The sequence below is a fragment of the Heloderma suspectum genome, chromosome 1 (assembly GCF_057233095.1).
Source record: "Heloderma suspectum isolate Gila_16-S chromosome 1, 16-S_ref, whole genome shotgun sequence".
Classification (NCBI taxonomy): Eukaryota; Metazoa; Chordata; class Lepidosauria; order Squamata; family Helodermatidae; genus Heloderma; species Heloderma suspectum.
This window is the reverse complement of record NC_139458.1, coordinates 137,740,024-137,760,605: the sequence shown is the minus strand read 5'-3', so window position 1 is coordinate 137,760,605 and position 20,582 is coordinate 137,740,024. Positions and strand designations below refer to the sequence as shown.

Genomic DNA, 20,582 nt, shown 5'->3' with positions numbered 1-20,582 from the left:
CATAAAAACAGAGGGACCAGCCTGTAGCTCAGTGGAAGAGTATATGCTTTATATACAAAAGGTCCCAGGTTCAATCCCCAGCACCTTGTTAGTGCTGGGAAAGAAACCCTGGAGCAAGGACCAAAGTCCTGGGGAACCACCTCCTGAAGGTGCTCCCAGCTGCCATTGAGCTGGCTTTGCTCGGCCCTTCCCTTCCCTATCAGGAAAGGCAAGGGCCAAGCAAAGCAAACTGAGCTGCTGCCACCTCAAAGCACCAGGAACGCCTCGAAGTGACAGCTCAGTTGAGGCTTGGGAACCACTTCAAGGTGCTTCAAACATCTTGCAGCCGCTCCAGACAGAGCTGCTTTATTCTTTTTCAGAGTGGGTGGGTGCTGGCAAGGGCTTGTGGGCCAGATGGGGTGGTCGGGCCAACTGAATTCAGTCCACAGTCTGGAAGTTCCCCATCCCTTACACAGGCAATATTGAACTAGATCAGGGATGAGCAACTTGTGGCCCTCAGGATGTTTTGACCTATAGCCCAAATGATCCCTCACCATTGGCCATGCTGGTTACAGCTGATGGAAGTTGTAGGCCGAAACATCTGGAGGGCCACAAGTTGCCCATCCCAGCGCTAGATGGACCAATGGTCTGACTCGATATAAGGCAGCTTCCTGTTTTCCACAGAAGCCTTGTCAGGAAAAAAAAAATTGTGAGCCCTTTTAGAAAAAGTATCATCCAGCTCTAGCTTCTTTTGAACTGCTTTTCAGGTCAGGCGTGATCATTTCAAAGCACTGCAATGGAAAGCGCATCAATCCCTGCCGCTTTTATTTGAACGGTTACTCCAGCGTCCTACGTACTCGCACTGCCCTCCTCCCAGAGAACGACTGAGGCTGTGTCCCCTTTTACCAGCGTGAATGTTAAAAACTACCAATCCCACAATGCTAGCACGATCGGCACCTGCGCAGACCGAACAGCGAGAACGGAAATGCGCGCGTCCTTCACAAGTCCCGCCTCCCCCATCAGACGCCATTTTGTCACCGACTTTCACCCGCCACACGACGGTGCTTTTTTTTCTTAAAGGAGAAGCTACAATGTTTTTTTTTTAAATCCCGCCCCCGGGCATGAAACTCCAGAAACGTTGCGGACGTTGTGAAAACAAGGGAACGGGTTTTCGGCAGGTACCGACTCTCTTTTCGTTTCACTCTTGAAAACAGAGGCTCGGGGATACGGACCGGCCCACGCTGCGGGGAGTGGGCGGCGGCGGCGGCGACGACGAGAATAGGAAGAGCGGCGCTTGGGGAACGGCGCCACCGCGCAGCACTAAGCGTTCCGCAGCTCGAGACGGAGCGCGCGGAGGCCTCTGTAACGGGGGCTCTTCCGCAGGCGAGCGAAGGGCAGTTTGACTCGGCGCGCGAGACATAAACTGTTAAACGGCTCAGTTCTACCAAGCGCGCGCGCCACGGCCAGAATTCCGACCTCGCGCGCGCGCTCCCGACGACACTCGCCCGTTGATTGGCTTGTAGAGAGTCAGCCCGGCTTACTACTCGGATTGGCTGGCTTGGGAGAGGGGTGGGTGGGGTGTGTCTTGCATCTTCTCTCCTGACTGGCTGGCGCGAGGGGATCTTGCGTCCTGCTTGAACTCCGAACTCGTTCTTGATTGGCCTCGGGCCCACGCGAGGGAGGGGGCCTGCCGTCCAGAGGCGGGGTGAGCGGCGAGTGCTGCTGTCAGGAGCAGGAGGGGGAGCCGCTGCTGGGGCCCCCTCCGCCAGCTGCGCTGATGCCGGGGGCGTCCGAGCAGGCGGAGAACCAGCAGGAAGAGCAGCCGCCGCCGGAGCAGCACCGAGGGCGAGAAGAGCAGCCGGCTCCGCCTCCCAGCGGCCGCCGGCGTCCCCCGCCCCCTCCCTCCGTCGCTGTCGAGCAGGGGGAGGAGTCCAGCGGCAGTCGGGTACTCCGGGGAGGCCGGGAGCGCGGGCGGGCCGCCGCCGCAGCCGCCGCAGCCGCCGCCGCGTCACGCCGAAGGAAGGCCGAATACCCCCGCCGGCGCCGCAGCAGTCCCGGCGCCCGGCAGAGCCGGGAGCTCGAGGAGCTACCGGGCGCGGAGGCCGAACCGCCCCCAACCGCCGCTCCGCCTGCCGCTGCCTGCAGGAAGGGAACCCCACGCGGCGCGTGAGTATCCGTGCGTGACTCGCTTCCCAGAGTTCCCGCGGAGGGAGGATGGATGTTGGCTCCACTCTGTCACTCACGCCTCCGATGCTACGCTCACCCCAAGGGAGGGCTGATGGCTTCGTAACAAAATTTCTCTCCGTCTTGGATAAGAGCAAAGGCCCGTTTAGCCCCTCATTTCGTGGCCAGCCAGGTGGCAGCAGGGCGAAAAGGCAACCCTCTCCCCCCGTTTCCCCCAGATTCTAGTATTTGGAAGCATACTGTTACTAGAAGCATACTTGTGTCGCAGCTGTCATTTGCCTCTCCTCCTGTCCTCCTTGCCATATTCTTGTCATTAGATTCTCCAATACTGTTAACTAACTGAAGCTTTGCTGTAATGTATTGATTACTGAGTGTTTAGTGTGGCGCTCAGTATACAGTGCAGTCCTATGCATATTTGCTTGAAAGGCAGGCCCACAGTGTTCAGTGCAGTTTATAATAATTTCAAATTGGGCATAAGGTAGGCCTTGCCGGGAGGTGTGTGGGATGCAAGCAATTGTGTAGGATGCAAACAAATTTGCATCCGTATTATGCAAATACGTATTATGCAAACCGCCCAGAGAGCTTCGGCTATTGGGCGGTATAGAAATAAATAAATAAATAAATCCGTATTAGACCGTGTTGTCAATTAGGGCTTAGGGTTTCCCATTAGCATGGAAATGCGGACACAAGTCCCTGACTCCTGCAGGCCCAGTTTCTATACTGAGACAGCTTTTCTTGCAGCAAGTTGAGTGTGTAAATGAGAGAATGATTGAGAGAGAAAAGGGGTGTGTGTGTGGGGGGGGGGTGGCAGAGAGAATCTGCTGGAAAAAATTGACTGAAATCAAGGATACTTCAGAAACATTTATGGCCACAATTCCTCTTTTGGAGGCAATGTGAATTTTTCCTAACCCTGCAGTTTTGGCACTTATAATCAGGTTGTGTACCATTTTTATTAGTAATGTACTTATATTCTGTCTTCTCTCTGAGGAATTCAAGCAGTTGTACATGGTGCTACTCCTCCCAACCACTCTGTGAAGCTGAGTAGGGATTTGAACCTGGGTCTCCCCAATCCTAGGCTGACATTGCAGCAGACTGGTTCTTCTTTCTTATGATGGAACTATTGAGGATTCTGGGTTTTGCTGAAGCAGTTCTAGTTCTTGGAAGGAGTTCTACCTTTGATTCTGTTGTGTTCAAGGCTACATCAGAAATTCATCACTAGTGTTTAATTTTTTATTTCAGATACCTGGATAAAGCTACAGTGAAAGGTAAGATTTCCCTTCATAAAATCATAATTGTTATGTTAGACCAGATGACAGTCTTGTTCAGCTCAGCAATCTCTACCCAACTAGTGACCAGTCAGATGCCCCTGAGAGAAGCTCACAGTCATGATAGTGATAGCTGCAACATTTGGTAACTGAGATGTATTGCTTATGGACATTCCATCTTTTAACGATCATGAGTAATATTGGTTGATATGAATTCGTCTAATTGTTTTTAAAGTTACATAAACTCTAATGGCTATCAAAACATCTCATGGTAATGAGCTCTATTAGTTAATTTGGCATTGCATGAAGTACTTCCTTCTGTCAGTCCTGAAACTAATGCCAGCTTCGTGGGATGGATGACTGCCATCTGGATGGGTTTTATTACTTTATTTGCCAGTTATATTTGAAAACTTCATATAATTGCCACCTTTATTTCACACAAGTTGTTCATATGCTCTTCTAAAAGACAGTAGTTCAAGTGTGGATACCTTCTCCAGCACCTTCACTTTAAAATCAATGTGAAGAATTCAACTGCCAGCATTACAACTTTCATTTCATCAATACACTTTTTTTACTTGTTTTGACATCCATTTGTCAACTATTCACTGCCTCTCTGGCTGGTTTCTTGCTAATGATGTATTTAAAGATAGTTCCTCCATTTTTTTTATCTTTAGCATATTTTTCCACTTATGCTATAATTAATTTAAAAAAATTGAAGATCTCCTTCCAGCCAGGATAGTCAAATTTGATCAACAAAATTTGAAACTGGCATGTCTGAAGCAGAGTCTGGTAACTCCATCCTGTTGTGTTTAACATGGACTGCAAGTTGTATTCCCTTGTGTGGAGATGGGGTTTGATCAGCCTCTTCTTGGACCTTAAAAAAAAAAATTCTGCTAGCTAAATTATTTGTCTCTTTTTAAAAGCTTGGCTTTTAAAAGCTTGCAATTTTTTTACAAGTTGTAGAGGGCTCATAATCAAGACTAAGTGCCTCTGTAGCATTTTTTTTCTTTTAGAATATTTTCAATCCTGTATAAAGACACATTTGCTGCTGTTTATATCAATAAGGGACATGTGACTACTAAATTGGCAGTCCTGTTGCTTCCCCAAAATTCTCAGTATTGTTCCATCTTTAAACATACACAGCCATGTAAAGTTGTTCCAGGAAGTCAAATGTTTTGGGAGAAATTATAGGAGAAAAATAAGGATGTCTTCCATAAAGAGAAAATATGCATACAACTGAGAGGTTTTATGTAAAGGTCTTTTTTCTGCTCTGCAGTTGCTGAAGTTTTTCTGTAGTGACAGAAAAGCTATAGGGCCAGTTTGCACATAATGAGAAGCTACCATGGGTGAATTTCCCTGCAGGGCTTGTTGGTGCGATGGTGGCCACCATTTTGAATATTCAGGGTGGAGCAGGGGTGAACCATAGCTTCTTATTCCATGTAAATCCAGCCAGGGTGGGTTACTCAGGTGGTTGACAAGCCACCTGCAACCCTAAAACAGCCCATGGGTTCTGTGTGGCTTGTCAACCACCCCAACAACCCACCCTCATTGGGTTAGCGCATCACAAGAAGCCTCAATGGCAGGAGGGCTCGGATTGTCAACCTGGTGCCCACAGGCGCAGCAACCCACCATCCCTAATAAGCTACGGCGGGCTGCAGTGATCATGTCAACCAGGTCAGAGTATATTAGCTAAATCAAATTGCAAATATGCTTCAGATCAACATTTGCTTTCTCCCCTTCTCATACACAGACTTGTAGTTTAGGTTGTGGGAGGAGAGAAGTTCTTGGATTACTAAGTAGAACATTTCTAGACAAAATACAGGCGTATTGTAGTATAAACTGTTGAGGATATCTTGGAACACTGTGTCCAGTTCTGATTATCCATATATAAGATAAATGAATAAAGGCTGGGACAGGTGCAAATAATAGTATATAATGTGATAGCTGGAATAGAAAGAGTCAGTAAGCAGAGAGAGCTTGTTTTATTTATTTAAAACATGTAGATCCTGCCTTTTGATAGCACAAGGTAGCTTACAATAATGTAATTAAAAGAGTTTTGCCTGTTTTAGAAGAACCCTAAGAGATTTGCTCGGTGAGTACATTTTTGTGGTGTGTCATCTCCCAGCTTGTTGCTTTTGTGGGTTGTGTAGCATAGGCTGATATATGTGGATGAATGGTTCTGCCTTCCCAGGAGGACAGTGAAGTACTCTTTGGCTTGTTCCAGCTGCATGATTCTAAAAGCACAGAAGGGGGGTTGGTTCTTGATCTGGGTATTTCATCCATTACATATATTTATATTGCAGATCCAAAAGAAGAGACTGAAGAGGAAGAAGTCTCCAATGTTATTGCTACTGGAACCCCAGTTAGTACAGCCAGGCCCAGTCGGGGCTGGCGTAGCAACAGGACAACTGCTGCCATTAATCAATGTGATGCAGAGAATTCACGGAGCTCTAGATCCAGGACTGGGTCCCTGCAGCTCATCTGCAAGTCAGAACCAAACACAGATCAGCTAGAATTTGGTATGGCTCCTTTCAGTCACTGGAAAATGAAAACATTAGGACATTCATTGGGTCAATGTAAAGCTTATCATTTGTAAGAGGGAGATTTTAAAGTTACATCTTTGTTTACAGTCAGTATCATACTCTAAAGTTTTTGGCTGTTACTAAATAGTTTTATCCGTGATAATCACATGTAAAAGAGATAGAATGCAAGTATAGTTCAGCAGTTGAAATCCAAACTATTCATTAGGGTGGCACAAACCACATTTTATTATCATAGATGTCTGTGTCTTGGGCAGTCATTTTTGTGTATTTTCCCCATTGTTTAAAATTGGAAATATCATTTCCCAATCTAGATATGGTGTGGAGATTCAGCATGTTGCGCTGTTTTCATGTAGCACCCTACTGACGGAAACTGCAAGTTCTAAGATGCAGACAGATCCCTGCCCAGACGTTTATGCATACTTAAAAATGTTTTTGTTTGTTTTGTAGAGGTTACAGAAGAGCATTCGTCCCCAGCTGGAATCAGGTAAGAAGCTTTGGTTGTTCTTCCCTGTCAAGTGCGGTGGTGTCTAGAAGGTAGGTTTGGGCACAGGAAGCTATGGTTCTGAGAAAGTAGCCATTGGGGCTACAATACTATTCCAAGGTAGTTGGAGAATACAAATATAACAAATATCCGGTAAGATGATGAGTTGATACATTGTATTGAATGATTGAGAGGCTACATCTTCAGTGTAAAGGACTTGAATTCGTTGTACGGAAGGGTCAGTCTAGTCACAATGTCACAACGTATGTCATTAAACTGTTTTCCAATTGAGGAATTTAGAAAGCAATCCTTTGGCCCCTAGACAGAGTTTGTGGGGCCATAGGATACTTTGGATTCTTGGATCTGAGGTTGGAGGAACTGCTTGGACCCAGGAGTCCGAACTCTCTGCCCCCTCTCCCTCACAGCTGGTGCGGAGAGAACTGTGTTGGTTGCCTCTCCGAGGTCTCAAAGGCAACCTCGGAGGGAAGGGAAAGGGGATCGTGGGAAGGGGGGTGGGGGAAGGGGGCATATGAGCTATCCCCAGCCTCTGTTCCTCCACAAAGCCCTAGTTAGATGGGCAGAAATGCCCATCTAGCTAAAATGCAGAGCTAGATTGCCTCCATGCTCCTCCTGCTCTGCATAGGATTCCCATCAACCTCCAAGTTCAGAAGATGATGGGAATCCTGATAAGATTGCACCCTTACTGTACTAATCATAGTCATCTGGAAGAGTGGTGTTTTTTACCCCAAGATATGGCTGTGAATATTCACCCCAAGTGGCTATGTGTTGCTTGGTCCCCTGATAATGGAGCCCCATAGAGATGAACACATGGCTTCCCTGAGTTCTGCTTCTGCAAGCTCTTATTGGAGAGGAGTTATAGTGCAGTTTCATAGAAGCTGTGGTGATGGGCCTTCTCATGTCAGAAATGGCTCCGTTCAGGCCAACAGAATTGATAGAACTGTATGGTACCTCTGGCAGGTCTTATGATCCTAAACTGGAACTCCATTCCATTAATCTGTCTCAAAGCGGGAGGGAAAATTTAGGATTAGTATCCCAGGTTCTCCCTGATCTGGTGGCACTAGCAATGGTAACTGACCAACCATAGTGGTTTGAAGCATTGTGGCTTTAACTGTTGCTGTCTGTCTCTTCCATATAAATGAGGATTCATCCACTTTTTGAGTTGGCGGCAAGCTCATTCTTGTTTTCTCTTCTGGGCTTAAATTGCTATCCATTGGAATCCTTATAAATGGAGATAGAAATATATCATTCTGGCTAAAACTATTATTAGGGAAACAGAGAAAAGGGTTTAGATTATGTTAATTTTGCTTACATTGCACCAGCATGAAAATCTATTTTGTTACTGGATTACTTGAACCATTGCTGGTGCAGGTCCTTAGCAGGTGAACAGATAGTATGCCATCTTTGTCAGATGTTCTTAAAGAGCTTGGTCTGTCCTACATAGCAAGTCTGACTCCCTCTACAATATTGCCTTTTATCCAGTGTGCACATTGTGTATAATCAGTGTAAGACACAGAAGAAGAGTATGAGTATGTTATTTTCTTCTCTGTTCAGGAATATGTGGATTTATGAATAATTCTGTTCAATACTTTTTCTTCCTGTCAACAGCGATGAAGAAGAAATGCTCATTAGTGAAGAAGAGGTTCCCTTCAAAGACGATCCCAGAGATGAAACCTACAAACCCCATTTAGACAGGTGCTGTCGTCTGTTTTCCAGACAGAGAAGGATTGAATGTTCTTGGTCTGATTTATTGAGATTTAATAGAATGTCCCCCTTTGAGTACGCAAACCACATTTTCTATATATTAAGTTTCCACTATCATGAGTAACTGGATTGTTTAAATAAATAAAAGGCCATGCATATACATGCTTAGTAATTGCAGAAATGGGAAGCATGAAAGGCTGAAATGTTTAAATGCACTGCATTTAATATTTCCTGCACTGAACAGGGGTTGGACTTGATGGCTTAGTCTCCTTCCAGCTCTAGGATTCTATGTCTCAAAAGTTCATGTTGAAGGATTGTCCAAAAGCTTCAAGAAGAGACTAAACTAAAGAGCTCATCTAGAGAGGAAAGATTTCCTTAAGTATGTAAATGTGTGGTGTCTGTATTTACAGGGAAGCTCCAAAGCAAAGAAAAAAAGCTGGAAAGGGAAAAGAAGAAAAAGAGAAACAGAAGGAGATTAAAGTGGAGGTGGAAGTCAAAGAAGAAAGTGAGTTTCGGGAAGATGAGGAGCCACCTAGAAAGTGAGTAGGATTCTGTGGCATTGTGTACAAGCCTATTATCCTCAGTGTGATCAAAACTTCAATGATCAAGACTTCAAACAAAACTAAAGAGCATGCAAGCGTTTTAGACTGAATCTGGATGTCAAGAGGAATTGCTAGCGCTATAGAATCTACAATTAGTTGGTTCTGTAGATTTTTAAGTCCAATAGAGTCTCTGATCCTTAACTGCAACGTTAGCAGACTACCCAGTAACAAAGTAATTCACATAGCATTGCACTTAGCACAAGTAATTATTGGGCAGAATCTAATGGGGCACTTATGCCCCCACTGATTCTCTTACACCCCACCAATTTCATTGCACAGGCTGCCTCCACCGCTTGCACAGCAGCAATTTAGCACTTCCGGGGCAACCTGAAATGAGCAGAAATGCTCATTTCTGGAAGGAGGCAGGTTGGCAGAGTTTGCGTAAAGGAGCTCCACCGACTTGCTTCCTTCCAGACATGAGCATTCCCATTCATTTTGGGGTTTCCCCTAGGAAGCATTAAATCTCTCTTACGTAAGCGGTGGGTCCAGCTTGTGCAACGTATTGGCGGGGCCCACTGCTCAAGGAAGGGAATTGACAGGGTAGAAAGGAATTGGTTGGGGCGTAATCACCCCTTTGAATTCTGCTCTATATTTCCAGGTGAAGGTAGCTTGCAGGTGCTCAGCTCCCACCTTGTTAGGTGTTAAGGAACTTATGTTTAAAGAAACAATAGTAAGGCCATCTAATGGCTAGAGAAATTACTGTGTGCAATTACTAAGGGCCATTTGTGGTTATACAGCTTTTGAGCCCTGTAGACTACATTAAGTTTCTTATTATTTGGATGTTAGGGGTGAAATCCAGTGTAGCATGAGTGGAAGATCGTTCGCACTACAGGATTTTCTTCTCTCCTCCCCTTGCATCTTCCCGTGCCCCACATCCCCAAATCACCTCTGGACAGTGCCCCAACGCTACAGAATACACAGGTTTATTTACTGCTTTCCAGTGAACCATCAAAGCAGTTAACAATAATAAAACAATACAAATATAACAATAAAAATGCAATAAAATAATTACTGGTTGACAGCAAAACTCTTCACTATACTGGCTGGGTCACATTTCAGGGAAAGCTTGCATGAAAAGGTGTATCTTAAGCAGATGTCTGAAGATCAAAATGGAAAATGCCTGTCTAATGTCAATGAGGAGCGTGTTCCAGAGGGTGGGTGCTGCAACACTAAACACTCTTGTTACAAGTACTGCTGAGGCAAATGCTGCACTGTCAGAAGTGTTTGTTCTGAGAACTGCAAGGACGTAAGGGGATGTGAACTTGGCAACCCCATAAGTAACCTGATCCCAAGTTGTTTAGGATTTTATATGTTAACAACAGAGCCTTAAACTTGGCATGGTCATTCTGTCAATGGGAAAATGTAATTGGATAAGTAATTAGATCCTCTGGTCATGTGCTGTGTACACAAACTAAGCTTAACACATTTTCCAAGTTTAGAAGGAATATGGAAAACTATTATCGTTTCCCCCATGCTATAATCACTTAAGACAGCAAGAGAAAAGTGAGTTAACTGCATCTGAAATTAATTTTTAGGTTACTGTGAATGAGCCTGATCACTCCTGCTGCAAGAGCGAGTGGCTAAACCACCATGGACCTTCTGTCCGTGTTTTGGTTATATGTGAACCAGAGTTTCTGGTTTGTCTGTCCCCTGACACACCATAGAAAGAACCTGTAGTTCGTTGTTAGGTTGTTTCTCCGCTGTGTCAGGGGACAGAAGCTAAAGTTCTTGGTTTGCACATGATGCTAACCAAGCCACAGATGGGAAGTCTGTGGGTGTTTAGCCACTCCTGCTTGCAGTAGGTGCAATCAGGCTTGTTCATGATAACCCACAATTTAAAAAAATTGTGGATTATGAAGTGCAAACTGGACCAATGTCTTTGCAACTTTGCAAAAAAAAAAAAAAAACCTAATGCATTCCTCTACCTTTCCATAACTTAAAAATCTTGTTTCCATCATCCTCACCACTTACTAATAGATAACTCACTTTTTCAAGTATGGATCCTTAGGTAGCTAAAATGGCACCATCCATGCACAAGAGAGAAGATACTAGCAAGAGTTGGGGAGCCCCAAGATTTGCAGAAGTATGTCATGTTTAAAAGGAAAAATACCATAATGGGGGGAAGAACCCCATAAAATAGCCCATTCTCGGCATGTTCAGTGAACGCATAATACTGGTGGACTGTTGGAGTGAAGTAGTGAGGCGGGGGGAATGACAACACAGAAAGCTGGGATGTGTGTGATGGAATGGCGTATTCTGAAAGAAGGCATGGCTGGCTGGACCCCTGAACGGGAGTACTCCACACTCCAACATTTTGTTGCATGTCTCACATGTACCGTGGTAAACTATTGCCCTGATCCAGTGAGGAAAATGTACGTACTGAAGCAGGTGTTGGCTCTGTGCACATCTCAACATTCATCCAGTACTCGGTTGTGAGCACAAGCCCTAATATTGGGTTGGGAACTATGTATGTAGCTTCAGTGCTGGACTAGGGAAGTGTGTGTTTAGCACTAAACAGTGCTTTGGCACTGATCACTTTGTGTGAGGGACTGAGGATGAAAAGGAATCTATGATTTGGCTGATCCCCTCTCTCTCTAAAAAGACGTTCTGGATTATACTGGATCATATTTAACATAAACTGCTAAAACATTTTAATCACAGAACGTAACCACCCAAGTAAGGTAAAAGCGTTGCCCTCTTCCAATAATGTCCAGTACCACCTACATCTTGAACATTCAACTTCCTTAGTCTTTTTATAGAGACATCCAGCTTCTGTACATTCACTCGCCTGCTCATTATCAGTGAGTGTCCCTCCCCAAGCTTGAAAGAGGACCCCCCCACATACACAAAAAGAACTTGACAGGGCAAAGTGGGGTAGATTTTCTTGTATTCTAGGATTTTACAGAAAAGGAGAAAAACCATTCCTCCCTCCCTTCTCCAAGTTCACTATGGAGGAGATGCTTCATGGTTTCTCTCCTTTCCCACAGAGCTGTTGTAAGATATGGCAGCAGTGGCAAGGCAGTACTTGCACCGTCTGTGAAAGCCCATTTCATGGAAGAGACCAACCCTTTCCCTCCATGAAAAACTTGGAGGAGGAAAAATGAAGTTTGTCTCCTTTCCTACTAGGCTTTTACAGTAGGAGGCAGCAGTGTGCCTTCTGCAAAATCTTAGTACAAGGGGCTTTTCCTCCCCCCCTTTCTCTGAGTTCTCTGTACACACAAGAAAGATGAGGTCAGTGTGATCACAAATAATGGGTTTGGCTAATAAGCCAAGCTACATCTTGTGGACTTTGGAGAAACTCCTTAATAATGAATAGAATTTCCACCCCCACCCCAGAAAAAGAATTCCTTGTGCTACTAGGATTGACATCTAAAGTCTTGTGAACTATACTTCTGTGGTTTTTTTTGTGCAGGTCTGTGCACAGCTGTGCAGATCTTATTAGCGGAAATGCATTTACTGAGTTAGATTGCACTGTGCAGAAAATACTTGTTTCTGTGCTGGGACTTTCTTTAATTATGTGGTTGTATTCTTTCATGAACCAACATACAACCTGGAGTGCAGTCGCGATTTACTGTTCCAGCTTCATCAGAATATATGGTAATCATTATATAAATCTATTAAATAATAATAAAAATAATTTTCTTTTTGTTTTGTCTTGATCTTGTCCTAGGAGAGGAAGGAGGAGAAAAGATGACAAGAGCCCGCGGCTTCCTAAAAGGAGGTAAGTTGCTTTTGTTCTCCTTAATATAGTGATACAATGGTCTAGTACATACGTCATGACTAACTATGGGTTAAATAGTTAGGGTTATTATGGGTTAAATAATGCATAGTTACTCATGGCCCTGCTGGAGCAAGCAAGTTCGTTGGAGCTATTCTGCTCGCTCCTGCTGGAACTTGGCAGTTCTTGGATTAAACATCCCATGAATTGCTGTTACATGCGAAGCAGGTTATTATAAACTAGCTAACTGAACACTGGTTAGCTGACCTTACTGTTTAGACAGATCTTCCCCATGTTTTAGCCTTGCATATAAAAAATGGAAGGAGACACTCTTGTTTCTAGTGAGTGCTAGCACAACTTGGGAGAGCAGGCTGTAGGATGTAACATGTCTATGGACATAGTTCCTCTGCCAAAAATAATAAGTCGGCTGTTCTCTTGCTCTGAGTAGATTGAATAACAGAGTTTATACTTTAGTCTCATTTTGAGCAACCTAATCTGACTTTAAATTGTCCTTCTGAATACAGTATATTTGCAGGAGTGATTAAGTTGTCAGCACTGGTTTGCATTTCTTCTGCTCTGTTTTTCCTATATTTCATTTGTCTCTTGTTTTTCTCAGAATTGAGAATGTGTGAAGGTGTGGTGTTGGAACACAGTCTTTTAATTTTGAAATATTTAATTATGGGACTTTAACCAAGAAATCCGTACAGAGTTTACACCACTTATAACATCCATAGTTTAAAAACAACTGATTAGCTGTGTTGGACAAAAGTCAAAGTAAACAAAACATTGCAGACTCAACTGTACACCATTCCTTTAAAGGGGATAATGACATGTCTTGTATATAGTTCTGATAATGACATAACTTGTATATAGTTCTGATATCCAGATAATTGATGTTCCAAAGAGCTGCTCTGAGACTGGCTGACTATTTGAATGATACATGGTGTCTTGAAAGGTCATGTCCCAAAGAGAAGGGTGTAGACGTTGTGTTGAACAGAACAGTTCAAAAATTATAAAGCATTTTCAGCAATGGATTTTAAAAACAACACTGACTTTTGATTATGCATTTATGTCTTATTTAAGTAATGGTAATGGGTGTCAACAAAGTAAGACAGCTTCTTACACTGTCCACCTCATGCAGTAGAGAAAACTATTCCTCACTAATGTGTCAATTGGAAAAGAATACTGTTACAAATGTAGTACATTAGTCAGCGGCATACTGTTTTTTCCCCTCCTATGGTTTTTCTTAGGAAGAAGCCTCCAATACAATATGTACGCTGTGAGATGGAAGGATGCGGCACGGTTCTTGCACACCCTCGCTATCTGCAGGTGAGAATAATCGTTACAGTCAGTTTGTATCTGTTTGTATTGGCTCTGGAAGAGAATAGAGGAGTTGGCCAGCTTTGTCTGCTATAACTTCATTACCGTTCCTTCTGATATTAGCCTGGCTAAACAACACTGCTTCACCTCTGCGATCCACAACAGCTCTAGGAATCTCAAATGCCTCTTCTCTACCTTTGATGCCCTGCTAAGGCCTCCTCCCACCCCCACCCCACTCGCTCTCTGCTCAAGATTTTGTCTCCTTCAGTGCTAAAATGCGCTCCATCCACTCTGATTTCCAGTCCCTGCTGTGGGGATAACTTCACATTTTGAACTAAATGTTGTAACAAAACCCCAATGTGTGTTTTAAAAACAAAGGCACTTTGCGGGGAGAGAAGAGCACAGAAGTGGCAGGGGAAGGAGAGGGCAATTAAAGTTTACCATTTCCCTGCTCCAAATAACACATCGTCCAGGTGGCTTTTCACCTGGGTGACCTGGAGCGTGTGTGATTGGAATTGAGACTATATTAATTGCCCCCTTCTGTTGCTTTTCTGTTTTAACTTCTGCCCTCTTACTAAACTGGCTCTGTTTTTTTTAAAAGACATTGGGGAACTCCTACATACGCTAGTGTATAGTTGACGTCTGTGCAGACCCCCAAAGGGGTTTATTACTTAAGAATGCCAAGAGTTGAGTTGATTTCTCTTGAAAGTATTTTTATTTCAAAGGATAAAATATGTGTCTTGCAAAAGATTGCAATCTGTGGGAAAGCATAAATATTGAGAAACTTCATTTAGGTCTCTCTGTCTTGCCTTTTTCACTTAGTCATTTGAAAGACCAAGGCCTGTGTAACTAGTGGTGCTTTTCTAAAGCTTCTTGCTTTCTTAAAGTAAATGATATTTTAGATACTCTGTTGTTTCTCTTTGTACACATACACGGAACCACAGTGCTTGGTTTGACCAGTAAAACCTTTTTCTTTTAGATTTTTTATCAGTAAACTTAAGTTCCACCTCCCTTCTTTTTCCAGCATCACATCAAATATCAGCACCTGCTGAAAAAGAAATATGTATGTCCTCATCCCTCTTGTGGGCGACTCTTCCGGCTCCAGAAGCAACTTTTGCGGCATGCCAAACACCACACAGGTAATATGGGTTACAGACCCAAATCCCCATATTTAGAGAGAAAAGTGAATAATTTCTTCTTGATTATCCAGGTGTGAAATGCACAGTGAATGGAAATTTCTTGATATTATAGTAATTTCAGTGACTTAGAGCGGGGGCTTAGAGCCTTTTCACCCTGAGGGCTGTATGCAGTAGTAGGTGTTATGAGTACATATAACAGCAAAAGTGCACACTGTTGTGTGCTATAGACCATTGCATCTGGATCACACTGTGTGAATAGTTAAAGATTTGCAATTGATGTGAATGAGATGAAAAACAGTATGGTATGTTAATCTGAGTAACAGTTGCTGGTCATGCCTATTTCCTTAAGACTTTTGATGTGAAGAACTTGTTTTACCTATTCCAATGGTGGACGAACTTGGGCCTTTCCAGAGAGACTTGACCCTTTGTCTTTTCTGACTACTACCTATAGCTTGTACAGTTTTTTTCTTACCCTTATTTTTATTTAATCTGAACCTCCTCTCCCATAAGAAGTGACTAAGGGGGATGTTTCTAAAGGAGTATGTGCAAGGTTGCCCCTGCGTCTGAATGTATATGTTATGGCCCTACTAGCACCTTAAAATGGGTGATGTGTGACACTCTTCCTTCAGAGAAGAAACATTTATTTGCCTGTGATTGGAGCTGAATGTCTTTATGGAAGGAGAAAAGTTAGAATGTTTACTTTCATTTTCCAGGGATGGTTTGGAAGTGAGAATGGGAGTATTGGCATTTCAGATGCTTCTATATGCACTGAGAATTTGCCTTCTTAGTATTGTGAATAGGGGCACAGCAATGGGGGCACAGTTGTTGTACAGATATGGATCTAAGTTAGGAAAAAGTCTTGATGTAAGATTCTGTGTGCTGTTCTACAGATCAGAGGGATTATATCTGTGAATACTGTGCCCGTGCTTTCAAGAGTTCCCACAATCTGGCTGTTCACCGAATGATCCACACTGGCGAGAAGCCATTACAGTGAGTAGCATTCTGTTTTTGTCTTGCTTATTCTTGTCTTGAGGGTTAGACCAGCTGTACCTTTGGCTCTTTTTTCTTAAACTGCCTTTTCTGTATTCTACTCTTTCTTCTGTAAAACACAAACTTTATTCTGATAAGTGTATTATCTCTCTCTCCTACCCCACCCCACTTTTCTTTAGATGTGAGATCTGTGGATTTACCTGCCGGCAGAAGGCCTCATTGAACTGGCATATGAAAAAGCATGATGCAGATACCTTTTACCAATTTTCATGCAATATCTGTGGAAAGAAGTTTGAGAAAAAGGACAGCGTTGTAGCACATAAGGCCAAGAGTCACCCAGAGGTGCTTATTGCTGAAGCACTGGCAGCCAATGCAGGCGCCCTCATCACCAGCACTGATATCCTGGGTTCTAATCCAGAGTCCATTGTCCAGCCCACTGATGGCCAGGGCCTTCCCCTTCTTCCAGATCCCCTTGGAAACACCACTCCTGGAGAGTGTCTATTGCTGAACCCTGATGGGATTTCCAAGGCATATTGCAGTGTGGGTGACCGGGTCAATCTGATAGCCGATGGGAAGATCTTTGTTGGCAGTGCTAGTGGTGAGAGTACAGAAGGGCTGGTCATGAACACGGAGATCCTTGGAGCTACCACTGAAGTTCTAATTGAAGATTCTGATTCTACAGGACCTTAGTGGGAGAGGAACACATGTGTGTTGGGACAACTTGAACTTGTATTTAAAAGAATAAATGGGAAGAAACTTACTCAACACCGAGAAACTAAAAAAATTAAATTACTAGTCAAATAATGAAAGGGCCTGCTCCTTCCCTGCCCCACCTGACCCTCACCCCCCGAGTGGATCACTACACATTCTTTCACAGTTTCCTTCTTGGAGAGGAATGTTGCCTTTACCCAGCGATTGACAAAGCAAAAGAATTCTTGCAATGCAGTGAAGGGAAGCAGCCAGAGCCTATCCCACTCCCTGCCCTCCCAAAGTAAGCAGACTTCCTGCTTCTTGACCATGTTGCAAGACTGAAAGTGTTTGTACTCTGGACCAGTATCTCCTCCTTGGAACCCTCCTTTGCTCCTGCAGTTGCATCATCCTGTTCTATGCATTATTAAATTCTGACCCTTGCAGGCTCTTATTTTTCCTTCTAGAGCTTGGGAATATAGCTTGGCACTTTAGAACCCTTCAGCAGGATGAGCTGTAAAACAGCATATATTCCCCATTTTTCTCATCCTTCCCCTCTGCCTCTGTAAGAAAAAGAGGGGGTACTGGCACTCTGGTGCTCACTTTTTAAAAGAGGAGTGCCATCCTTTTGTACAGTTGCTCTGGCGGCAAAAGTCCTGTGTGGGAGAGGCAGTGAGAATGGGTGCTAGGCTTGTAAAAGAAAACTTGCACTTTGAACATGTCTTGTTTTAAGTTGTGACAACAAATTCCTTATTTATTTGTTTTTTTTAAGGTCTGTTTTAGTTGCTGTCTAGGGAGGATTTTCTTTCAAAACTGAAAATCCTTTGTAAAGGGTATAAAGCAGAAGCAGCCTCTTCAGCAAACCATATTTAGGAACTGACCCTCATCCTAAGTGAAGGAAATGCTAGTGAAACAGAGTAGGTCTTAGCACCCTTTCTAGTGAACAGTGAAGCTCCTGTTTGCATCAGCATTTGTTGTTGTTTGGAGGGGGAAGGACTTCTTTGTGGAATAGTGGTGGCCTCTTCAAAGATTTGAACTGTTCTTATAGTTGATCCTTCCCTCACATTTTACTCAGTTACTTTGCATTGTTACTTTGCCTTTCTCTCTAGCTTTGATGGGCTAATGCCATTAAGAGTAGCAAGCCTTGTCTTGAGGAAATCATAGTAACTGCTGAATAGCTTGACAGCTTATCCTCTAATACACTCTGCCTCTTAGACACTTTGACCTAGTCCTTAAAACATATTTAGAGGCAAAACTGACATTGGGTAGTGGCAGCTCCAGTTCTCAGCCATATATCCAGTATTCTCACAGGCACGTTACCTTCTTTATTTGAAATTTGGTGGTTTGCGTATCACCCAAGGGTAAAACATGTCTAGCATTTTCTGAAGAACTTAAAGCAACTGTGGTACTTCAGATATTTACGTAGGACATAATTTGCATGAGCTCTTGACTGGTATCTGAGAGCTTGTGGTGGCACTGTATCTTGGTGTTCACAGTCTTCTCTTTTAGTCTTCTTTTAGGTTCGTAGGACCAAGGACTGAGCTGAGGAATTATCTTGGGCATGATCATAATTAAACACTTCCATGTTGCTAACTTGTGTTGGAACACTGCATATATTCAAGGACAGAAGTCTTTTAGTCTAGAGCTGTATCTTATATAGTTCTAAGCCCTGCTGTTTAGCTCTCACTAGCATTAACTACTTATTCTCAGCCTCATCTTTTTACAGTTTTGATTATCTGGAGAAATTTAAACATAGTTCCTTTACCTGACTGAAAGCTAAACATCAACAGAATAGAAGATGAAGCAATCTGTTTTAGCCTACCAGAGGTTTTAACCCAGACCACACTGCAATACACAGCTAGTGTGCTGCATGCAGCTTAGGGGCTGTGTGCTGTACAGGCCTGATACTATTTTATGATTAAGGTTGGTGCTTGAAAAGTGCTTGCAATTGAAAGCTTGCTCTGTGTACTGCTGAGGAGGCTGCCCTCTATCTTGACTTCAATATATTGTATTTCACTGCTCTACCACTAAAAAAAAACAAATCATAATATGGATTTTTTCATCACTAAAGGGAGTTCTAGTTTTCTAGGAAAGAGAGGCTGTAGGTAGGTAGGTGGTAATCTACTTGAAGTTCTTTCCCATCTTGAGTTACCCATTAATCTCTTGCCTGCCTTTTCCTAGACAGCTCTGTTGGTCTCTTTTCCCCCACTGGGATGTGTGTATATGGTTTTATTAAAGTAACATTGTTTTGTGTTTAACCAGGACAGCCCCATGCACTCTAGGGTGGATAATTTCTGGTTTAGATTTATGAACTGAAACCTATTTGTCTTGTCACAATGTTCCTGCTGCTTCCCTTTAATGTTTCTCCCACCATGAGCATGCAGTTTTGCTTCAATCAATTATTATAGTAGTTGCAATAAACTATTTTCTTCTAGTAAGCTTTTCCCATGGGAAGGAAGCATGGTGCTGGGAGCTTGAAGCTATATAATCTCCTTCCCTCTGTAATATGGGATAGTTTACAGTAACTCATTTGGCACTGACCCACTCCAGATGCAGTTCCATAGTCTTGTCCTATCTGTAAACTCACTCTGGCTCTGTAAGCATTGGATCCCCTTCCTGATAATGCAAGGGATGGTATGCATCCCCCCCTTCAGGAGCTGACACAGGCTTATTTCCTAGTCAGATGGATTCACTTTTCAGCATTTTATCTGAACAGTGATAGAGTAGAACTGATGAGAATAGGAAGCTCAGGAGTTAACAAGCTAGTGTACTTAATGTGTGAGAAACGGTCCGTCTGCTTCAAATAGTTTCTGAACAACAGCACAATGCTGAAGCCTTTGCAAGGGGTGGGGATAACCGTTAGATCCCTGGAGAAGCTTTCCAAAGTGATAGTGAAGAGCTGGGGGGGAACTGCATTAGCATTGTGAATCCCACCAGAGAGGCGACAGGATTTGCGAAACTTAGCAGAACTACCTGAAGTAGTAGCCACTGGGTGGCAACAGAGCTGTGTTGCATTGTGGCACACCCCTATTTTTTAGTGTTAAGTGAAGGGATGGTTGAGTTGACAAGTCTTTGATTGCTTAAAAGCCTTGTTGCGTACAAAATTTTCCCCAAGGTGATGGTGGAGATTTGGGGTGGGGTACCAGAGGGAGGGGCAGTGATCCATGTTGATAAAGCGTTGTGTATACAAAAGTAAATAAAACAATAAAAAGGGATACTCTTGTTTTTCATCTCTTGTCTTTAAGCTGGGTAAGCCATAACCAAAATAAATACTTAAAGGGGAAAAATAATCTTTTGTGTCTTGTTGAATGCTAACTATATGGAGAATTGCAAGTGTGAAGAAGGCTGCTTCCCATACACCCAGAGTAGTGCAGGAGCCTCTCTGGAGCAATTCCATGCCACCAGAGTGGGTTTGTGAATGAAGCAACCATATGTGGGGCTAATTACAGCACTCTGAGCAGTACCCACTGTCAGACGGAAGTGCACTAAACATATTTGTGGGGGAGGGCACATGGTTGGTCCTACCTAAATGGTTGATTCACTCATACAACTCCTGAGAGATTTCATCACTATATTGGAGAGACACCAGGAGAGTAGCCATGTTTGGTCATTTAGAGTGCCATTGGGTTCTGTTACAGCAGGCTAAGCTTCTGTAGAGAAGATCTACAGTCTCCTGCCACAATACAGTTGGAATGTCCTTAGACTGGAAAAGCTAGCCATCATTGTGATTCTCAAATGTCTTTGGCTAGCAACTTCATTGGTCCCATCACAAAAGTTGGCAGAGAAATCAGGCCAGAAAATTAAGAGGAGGAGTGGTACTTATGATTCAGCATGTAGATTCAAAAGGAAAGATCCGAACAGAGATAAAGGCCCATGGTTGGATCACCCTTAGTAACAAAAGTGAAGAACCATTAAATTAGCAGCGTCTGTATCCAGGGATGAAAAAGGAAGT

General features: G+C 43.5%; 1 protein-coding gene across 1 annotated transcript; it reads left to right on the top strand.

The window, feature by feature from the left end:
* The first annotated feature begins 1,675 nt into the window (after nucleotides 1–1,675).
* ZFP91 (ZFP91 zinc finger protein, atypical E3 ubiquitin ligase) lies at nucleotides 1,676–18,700 on the top strand. The gene is made up of 11 exons (XM_084860487.1): nucleotides 1,676–2,145; nucleotides 3,403–3,428; nucleotides 5,732–5,947; nucleotides 6,419–6,455; nucleotides 8,079–8,165; nucleotides 8,585–8,713; nucleotides 12,447–12,497; nucleotides 13,745–13,823; nucleotides 14,839–14,953; nucleotides 15,844–15,943; nucleotides 16,123–18,700. Exons 1-11 carry the CDS (start codon nucleotides 1,757–1,759, stop codon nucleotides 16,631–16,633), a joined length of 1,740 nt encoding a protein of 579 aa, XP_084716613.1. The 5' UTR covers nucleotides 1,676–1,756; the 3' UTR covers nucleotides 16,634–18,700.
* Nucleotides 18,701–20,582: the final 1,882 nt, after the last annotated feature.

Bases quoted from the DNA above. Each gene is read 5' to 3' on its own strand.
- ZFP91 (XM_084860487.1), top strand. From the start codon at position 1,757: ATGCCGGGGGCGTCCGAGCAGGCGGAGAACCAGCAGGAAGAGCAGCCG. The intron at 12,498-13,744 runs GTAAGTTGCTTT...GGTTTTTCTTAG, and splicing joins CCGCGGCTTCCTAAAAGGAG to GAAGAAGCCTCCAATACAAT. The intron at 13,824-14,838 runs GTGAGAATAATC...TTCTTTTTCCAG, and splicing joins CACACCCTCGCTATCTGCAG to CATCACATCAAATATCAGCA.